General features: G+C 34.5%; 1 protein-coding gene across 1 annotated transcript in view; it reads right to left on the reverse strand.

Annotated features, from left to right (window-relative positions):
- LOC108572803 (filamin-A) overlaps positions 1-9,415 on the reverse strand; it is a 54,667-nt gene that overhangs the window by 16,988 nt on the left and 28,264 nt on the right. Inside the window, exons 15-18 of the mRNA XM_017935111.1 lie at positions 8,826-9,415; positions 8,278-8,576; positions 5,569-5,707; positions 664-853 (exon numbers count right to left, since the gene is read on the reverse strand). Of these exons, the coding sequence (XP_017790600.1) occupies positions 664-853; positions 5,569-5,707; positions 8,278-8,576; positions 8,826-9,415 (1,218 nt within the window). The remainder of the gene's footprint in view (positions 1-663; positions 854-5,568; positions 5,708-8,277; positions 8,577-8,825) is intronic.

Below are 9,415 nucleotides of genomic sequence, written 5' to 3' on the forward strand. Positions count from 1 at the left end.
TCTGAGACTTTTTTCACCGAGTGTGCATAATGCAGCTTTTCTTGTTTGTTGTATACAATAGATGCTCATGTTACATTACCAACTCGCTAGACACAATGAATTATTGTTTCAAGTTTTGGCATAAATTGACTTTTCTATTACAATCAAAAACCGAGCTTAAAATTAAAAAAACAAACGTACTGTCACTTTGCTATCGATATTTATCACGTTTCACTTCAAATTTTACTCATAAGGGAAGTTCGACAACCCAAAAATTCCCAAAAATTTGAAACTTCGCAGAAATGCAGTTCAATTGACGCTAATAACGAAATCATTTCGCGTTTCAACACTGAAACGATCCTAGGGGTGAAAAGCACCCCTTTGACAAAAATTGTGAATATTTACGAAACCGTACAAGATGTGGAAAAAAAAGTTAAATTGAAAGTTGTGTGATTTTTGATTTCTCACAATTTGGTGGTAAAGCATTTTCAAAAAAAAAAGAATGGTGAAGGTAAATGTTGAAAAAACAAAAAGAAGTGTGTTTCATCTTTGTGTCAGATAAAATCATTTTGCCAAAATTTCAGAAAAACAAAAAGCGGTGTGTGTCATCTTCGTGTCAGATAAAATCATTTTGGATTATGGAATATGGAATACGAAAATTTATAAAATAGTTAGTATACTTACATGTTACGTTGCCGCCAGCTAATGATAACGGGATGTTGTTCAATCGGATTACGTTGAAATTCTTCTTCGATACGCTGGAACTTTCTTGCACGCTCGAACTATGTTGTTCAACGCGTTGTTCCTGCTTTTGTCTGGTCCTCTTCGCTCTGTGAGTTTTGTGCGTGCTATGTTCTCGGTATTCTTCTGAGGCCTGTAACATTATTTCAACAACGATTCATAGTAACAAAAAAAAAAAGCACACAATATAAATATAACAAAATAAAATGAAAATATTTCGTACACAAAGAGAATCCTTCGTTTCTTTTCTTTTTCTTTTTTTTTAATTGGACAGAATAAAATTTGTGAAAATCTACCACGATTATACTGCAACCTGTTCACGTTGTACGACTATCTCTCGAATGAAATAAAATCGGAATTTTCATTAATATAATTTATGTATATGAATGTAAATGATAATGGTACGTGTGGAATTTGTGAAATGAGACGATAGCGTATGATACAGGTCATTACGATAGAATCTACGTATTTTGAGACTGGTACCAAGCCAAAGTGTACTGCGTGTAAAGAATTTATTATATAACTGTGACAGGATTATTGCAAAACGTGTATCACGTGAAAAATTCATTAGGAAATATCGTAAAGAATCCTGGTAACTTACGTTTTCCACCGTTTCGCCAGAGAGAAGAGCAACTATTTAACGTACAACCTGTTTGATTGTACACTTTGTACAAAGGACATCGATGGAAAATTAGAATTTCTTTGGTGCTTTTCGAGATACTATTTAATAGATATTAATTGGAACTAATTGTCACTGTTTGGATTATTCAATAGCTTATCTACTTTTTCTTTTTATTTAAAGGGGAATTATTGTACTCGTATCTTTTAAAGCGTTTCTAAATGAAGAGAAATAAAAATTTATTTCGCGCCTTATAATTGTTCTAAGCTTTCAACAAATTTGAGTAATTGAAAATTTTTATAGAAATTGCGAAAGTAGCGAAATAATGCAAATTCATGAAAACTTCTCTCGATAATATTCATCTGATCCTGAAAATTTTTCTTAATAACAAATCTCCTTATTCCTAAATTAAAAAGTGTCCAAATTTCCTGTCAACTAAATCTGATTCAAAATTAATTACAAAAATTACGAAAATTATAATTAAAAATATTAAAGAACACTTCTGCGAAAAAATAAAACCGATGCAATTGCATCTCAATCACGTCCACGCAATTCTTAACAACAGCAATATAAAAAATGGACAAAAATTTGCAAAACATATAAACCTCCAAAGATATTTCCAACTTCCAGAATCCTTCAATTCACAATGAAAAATTATCCTACAACAATCTAAAACAGCGACAATCTTTCAGACACAACTGGAGCTAAGGGTAACATGTGGTTCGAATAAAATCATCGTCTAAAATAAGCCCGCTAAGGGGATCGAGTGATATTCGACAAATGGTGAAAAAGTCGATGGACTTCGCTTCTGAAAAAAAATTCTCGAATAAAGGAGAAAGTAGTAACCTGTTCAAATCAAGTACATACTATACAACCGTATAATTCCACACACCTGACACTCTCACCATCTGCCCTACGCGAACACGTTGCCGACTAAAATGCGCTCGAATCTCTCCCTATCTCTCCCTGCCTTTTCCTAATCTATCCACTTGGAATCATCTCGATCGGGCTCGGTGCGTACCTTAATTTACGCGTTAAACTGTGGCAGCAATATAACGACAGCCAGGAACCAGCTAGGACGGTGGTCGTCACGAAACTCTGCTAACTGACGGTAATTTCGGTCACAATGCTGTATTCGATGTTACCATAATAGCTGGCTAGCCCCCACTCACCCACGTTATAAAAGGGTGAAGGATATTAATCAAACAACAGCACGTGATAATGTATCCCTAATCAAAGAATTTCGAAACTTCTCGTTTGCTGCTGAACATCGAAATTACCACGGAATACAACATTCGCCAAAATCATTGTACACGTTGTTATCCGAAGAACCATTAGTCGCGTTATTTTTCTTATTCTTTTAAGTTCGATTATTGACAATTTTTGCATCTTCGAATGTGGCGAATGTTCATTATGAATTTATAGTCTGTCGTGGTCTTTCAGGCTGGAAGTTGAAGGGAAGATGGAAACTTGCTGATTAACCTAATTGCGATTTAATAGATCTATCTGAATCGTTGGAATTTTTCGAGGTACTATCTGTGATTTAACTTGCTTGCCAAATGAACTCCAATTGCTGAGATTCTTGCTTGGAGGCTGGTAGGAGGAATGTTAATCGCGATTCGAGACCGTCTGCTATTTTAACTGGAGACAAATTAATGGTAATTTATTGAAAGGTGGAAATTGTTGTCCTTCAAATTTTGGGAAAATTATTATTTCACGTGTAAATGTAGAAGAATTAGACACTTTTAGAAAAAAAAAAGTGTACTTCTGACACCAGAGAAATTGCTTTCTTCTCTTTTCTTCGAAGGATTGAGACAGTCGTCCTGCTAGAAATTTAGCAGAATTTCTTATCGACACGTCAGGTGAAATTGGATATCGACACGAAGGATGTCGCATGGTACAGCAACGATGAAAATGATTTTAAACGAAGGATGAAAAAGAGACGTTTAATTTGATCTCTCCTATTAATTGAATATTCGCCTCCCCTCTTTCAGCTACTCCCGAACGTTTCTGTTTATAAATTTGGGAAAGCCTGACTTGCACTCGAAATAGTCTAAGAGGCCTCCACAGTCGACCAGATGCGTATTGAATTTCAAACTAGATCAGCAATAGATTCGCATAAAATTCTCAAATAGCTTATAGTACGTCGTCGGTAATCCTTTGATTACGGTTTATGCTACCGTTCTTCTTTCTCAATCTTCTTCGATTATTCTTCTTTTCAACCCCCCTTTTATTTCTGTCAGCTCATTTAAACAAGCGTGACTTTATCGCCGCGAAATTATTGCCCTGCTAAGAATCTCATTCGGATAATTTATTTTATTGCTGTTCTGGTTAATATACGTTTGGATTTTATTTTTATTCAGATTTTATATCGACTGTTAAAATTGACGAGGAAAACTGTTGAAACATTTTCTCTCTGTTACATCCTCTCCGTTGACGAAATCCTAACTGGAACTTCCAGAATCAGAAAATGAAATTTTTTTTTTTTTTAATTATTCGGCTCATAGGATAAGAAGATTTTTTGGAAGTTTTACCTCACAGGTGTGAGTAATTTCGAAACTTATTTTCATTTATACCAACTTACTTTAACTTACATTGTCTTATCTTAATTATTTAAAAATTAAACGTACAAATAAACAGTTTTCATTTTCCTTTGAATAATTCCACCTTACTCGTAAATTCATTCTCATTTGTTTAATAAACAAAAATCACAGATAAAGGTCTCGTCGCCCCCCTCAACATTTCTGTGGTACATAATGCCTTGAATTCACTCTTTGCTGGACTTGGAATATATGAAGAACTCGTCACAAAATATGCAAAATTGAATTTGCAATTTTTCCTCTTCTTCACTTTCCTATTCTCTGTCAACTACACCCCTGGTAAATAATGATAGTACGATTCATGCAGGAGAAAGAACATTTTCTTCCAATGATAGCAAAATGGAACGAAGACTAAAAGACATTTGCGCTATAGACAGAAAGTATAGGGCAAGTCATCGTCATTTCGCCCCAAAACGAGGTATTTTACTAAACCTTAAATATTCACACTTGAACATGCGATAAAAATAAAAAAAAACGTGAAAATACCGAGTGTAAAACCTGCAGAATACGATTCAGTACTTGCCCTAATAAATCGTTTAAATCTAAATGGTAAGAAAACAGTCACTTCGTCAACATTAACACTAAAACCTTTCAACTAGAAATTTTCAAACTTCCCCGAATGAAAAATTACCGTATTCTCTGATCTATAATACGATTGATCTCATAATTATGTGAACTGATCACGGTGGCTATATATTGCAACTCTTATTTTAGAAGAACAATGGTACCCAGTTTGACCGGCGTTACGCCCCATATTTCCCTGCATCCAGGCAATTAACGGATATGCTTCAGCATCGAAACAATAGCATTCTGACAAACGTCCAAGCGCTTTTACTAACGACAGCTATATATTTGTAAGTTGTTGATTTGCGCGGTGCCAACAAAACAATTTTGGAAAAAGCAACTGTACAATTAATGCAAATTTGTTTACTCCAATTTTCGATCGGTAATTGTTACCGACTATTCTCTTAACACGTCGATAAAACAAATCCTGGAGCTGCGAAGTGCAACTAACGGGGAATACCGGTTGAGTAAAATCATTCTTCGAAAATCTGTTCGAAAAAATTTTCAAGAGAGTAGTTTCCATTTTTGAACGATTTAGCGTTAATGTTAAAATGCCTGATGTGCTAGAAAATTCTTGGAATGAGGAAATGTTGAATTTATTCCTGTGTATCTCGAAAACAAAACAAAACTTGTTTACCGACATGCAAGATTTTATTTAAAATCTGTGCAGCACGCGTTTCGACCAAAACGTAGGTTTTCAGTGAAATAAATATTTGTTTGAATACTTGTTTCAACGGTATATACAGAATGAGACACATAACTTGTCCACACCGAATAACTTCTGAAGTATGTGTTCTAGAAAATAGTGCTTTATATGGAAATTGCACAGTATCTGAAACGATTTTTTTAAATAAACTACTTTTGTTTATGAGATATCGTGAGAAACGTTTTTCTAAATATCTCGCTAATTGTTAGGTATAGAACAAAAAAAGCTTACGACTTTCTTATAGAAAATTCACTGCTCTTTGAAATTTTGGTATAAAAAGGCACGCATTCTGTTAAAAAAAAAAAACTCGAAATTAAAAATTTTGTACAATTAATAATAATTAATTAAATGTAACTTACCGTGAAGGTATAAAATCCATCTGGTACCGGCTGACCACCAAATTTGATGTTGAGGGTGTAATCGCCAGCGTCTGCCACCGTATAGTAAATGTTCACCGTGCCATCTCCATTGTCCTCAATGTCAATATCCACCACTTCGCTAAAAAAAAAAAATATCGCACAAGTGGATCCAATATTACAGTCAGAAGATATAAGATAAATTGAACGATGAATTATCGAGATGTGATACAAACAATAAGAGTTTTCTTGAATAAAGTAAAAATCTTTGAAGAATCTTGAAAATTAAAATTCGTCAAAAAATTCAATTTTGAAATTCGTTCTCTTTTCGTTTCCTTTCTTCTTCTTAACAATCCTCCGTTTTATTCTAGTTCTTTTCTTCTCACGTATATTTATTAGACTTCGTTGAAACAACTGAAACGTTCTACTTGATTTTAAAAATTTCACCGTGACCCCGATATTTATTTTTAAATCGTAAATTTATCGATGTTGAGTCTTTTGATACAGCTTCTCAATAATGCCTCAGAACTCCCTGGAATGTAAGATATATTTATAGAAGTCGCTGACGTTCTTTTTTGACGCTTGGTAACATTTCAATAATACGTGTAAAAAATGGTTTCGTTGCTACATATGTATGCCACATTCTCCACTACACATGTCTTATGCGCATAATATAATATTCTTTAAATTAACATCAGAATGACTGATCAAACACTGTCTGCAATATTTCAAGGAAATGACTGTACCATCAAATATTTTGTAAAACAAAATATATTCACCCATAAGTTTGTTGGTAAGAAAAATAATTAGTAACCATAAATCCAAATAATACACAAGAACTCAAAAAATAATAAAACATTTCTTAAGAAAGTTTTATTTATAGAAAAATTGGACTTGGCTCTCAAATAGATTGCTGCTACACTTTCAATCACTACTTTATCTTTCCTTTTAAGTGATTTTTTAATTACTACAATAAAAGTACACTTTTTCAAAAAAATTTCCTTCCTTTTGTTGGGATGAAAAAGTATGATAATTCTATGTATTTATATTATATCTCCCTGAAGCCTCTGGAATCCTCTGATATCATATTTCCCTAAGCACTATACTTCCGGAATACTTGAATAAGTAGATTAAAATGAGACGTTCTGTATAATAATTTGCACACTTAAGTGTAAGAAATGTTGCTCGATGATTTACGCGTCTACTGATGATTCAAGACGGTTTTCATGTAAGGTGCCAATAATAAGTTCGAAATATGACGCGTTCAAACGTTTCTGTTGGTAATTAGAAATATCAACATAGATATGTATTTACATATGTTACCACTCTAAATGACATCAATCGCAAGTTTGTGCCAAATGGTGGAATGTTCTCCTACTGAGAGGATACCACTTCGGATAAACGCCAATATTTCAAATGTAACTACTCGTTTCACGGTTGATTAATAGCGACACATCTTTACTGAGAAATTAAGCCCAATCGAACGTGGGAATTTTAACGAACCAAAAGGAAGAATTATTTATATTTTGAATGTGATTTTAACTTCAATTTCTAAATATTTATTGCACGGTGTACTGTTACTATTAGCGGTTAAATGTGCGTTAAATATAAAACGCGATTATGTAGTGAAAACGATTATCTAAGGTGAACCAATAACTCTATTCTTATGATGTAAGATTCGTTCTTTTATTCCTTTATTTATTGTCGAATGAGCTTTTGTTAGAGGTCGTTGACCTCGTCTAAACATTATGCTATTTTGCTAAGAATGAAAAATTATAGCATTGAATATTTAAAAAATAGAAGTGAAATCTTCTGAAACCCTCTACCTATAAAAGTTATTACTGGCATCTTATGATCCCTGTTATACGTTCAGGAGTTAACGAGTCTTAAAGATTTATAAGAGGCCTTAGAATTTGCAATTCGTATGAAATTATGAATGAAATCTGAAGAATCATCGACGGTACAAACGAAGAGTATATGCAGAATTGAATACGCAAAGATCATCTCCGGCATATTTATAGAGGAAGAAAAGTAATTTTCTAAACGACTCGAAATCTGATCACTTGAGAATTAATAAACCACTCAACCAACGGATGCAACGTCGAGTTGCATTAATGAAAGAGCGTCACACGACTGTAAAATTTTGTGGAAACTGAGCAAGAATTGGGACAATTGTAATGAGCCGAATCTTCTTTAGCAGAAATGTTAGGCAGAGAGTTAGAATCAGGCTTAGCATATTTCATAATATACGCAGGTGCAGACATATGTTCGATCAAAGCAAACAGTTTAGATAGAAATATTTCAGTTACTATTTCTGAAATAACTCATTTGATGAATAAGAAGACTAGAGTATAGTCGACTCCGTAAAATCTGACAGACGTTAAAATACGCGTAATCCGAATATTAAAACAGCAATTTGAGGGAGATGAGGAGCTCGAATCTCACTCCAGGATGTTCTATATCACCTCAGAATAGTTTCTTTCGTTATAGTATATTTAAAAAATTTGCATCTTAATTCTTGACAACTGCAGCTTGTTTTTTACCAATTACTATTGGGCAGGAGGCGACTGAAACTTAATACCGTATATCTTAAATGAAAGATTGTGTTTTGAGTAAATGATTATTGGACAAATCTTTGTTCCAAGAGATTTGTATAAACTATTACATTGATGTGGAACGTTTCAATAATTCCAAGAACTCAAATTTACTTACCTTCCAGAAACAGAACGTATACGACAGGTTACTGCTCCACGACCAGCATTTTCGGTGTCCACTGTAATACAGTATTCTTCACCTTGGGCCAAAGTGTGTTGAATACCCTCTTTGATCTTGCACTGGTCGGCTTTTCCAGTTGAAACGCTTTGAACGTTCACTGGACATCCTGATACTTCTTTACCTCCGTACTTCACGTTAACTTTGTAGCGGCCACAATCATCAGGCAGATAGGTTGCCTTATATTTTCCGTCCCCAAGGTCCTGAATTTCAACTCTGCGCGGTACCTGATCTGGACCCTAAACATAAACATTGTAATTTAAAATTACATACAATCAAAGAGTTAATACGCAGTATCATCCAACTAACAATTTCCAATGCATTGATGAATAACAATAGAAAAAAGAAAGAAGAAAAGAATTGAAGCTACTCAATTCTAAGTTCTAAGAACCAGATCTACCAGATCTACCAGATCTACCAGAAAACCTATGAATTGTCTCTATAGCATCTCTTCTCTGAAAAGAATGAATCTTTAGCTCGTTCCTCACCAGAACTTGAACTTCGAGGTCACCGTAGCCAGCTTTGGAGGTATCCACCACGAAGTCAACTGGGAAAGACGCGGTACAAACAGGTGACACTCCTGGACCCGACAAAACAACTTTGTTTGGCTCCACAGTGGGTAGAACTTTCGGTTTGAAAGGACTTCCTGGTATATCTTCTCCATCATAAGTCACTCCAACTTGTAAATTGCTTCCAGCAGGCGGTGGTTGATAAACAACTTCGTATAAACCGTCTCCGATATTCTTAATCACCGGTTTCTGAACTTGTACTTTGTCAGACTTTAACGTGATATCCCATAGTGCTGGATTACATTTTGAAGTGTTCACAATGAACTTAGCTGGTACATTTTCTCGCACGGTCTCCAATCCTGTACCGTACGCAACAACTTTGCTTGCCTCTGTTTCGTTCACAACTAGTATATGAAACGGAGATCCAGGAATATGTTGATCCGCGAATTTAATAGATACTTCGTAATCACCCGGTTCAGTTGGGATATATTCAGCAGTACAGGATCCATCGTAATTGTCTTTGCAGGCCATCTTTGGTTGGGCAGTACCCTCCATAGATAAAGCCAACC

The sequence above is a fragment of the Habropoda laboriosa genome, unplaced genomic scaffold (genome assembly GCF_001263275.1).
Source record: "Habropoda laboriosa isolate 0110345459 unplaced genomic scaffold, ASM126327v1 scaffold22, whole genome shotgun sequence".
Classification (NCBI taxonomy): domain Eukaryota; kingdom Metazoa; phylum Arthropoda; class Insecta; order Hymenoptera; family Apidae; genus Habropoda; species Habropoda laboriosa.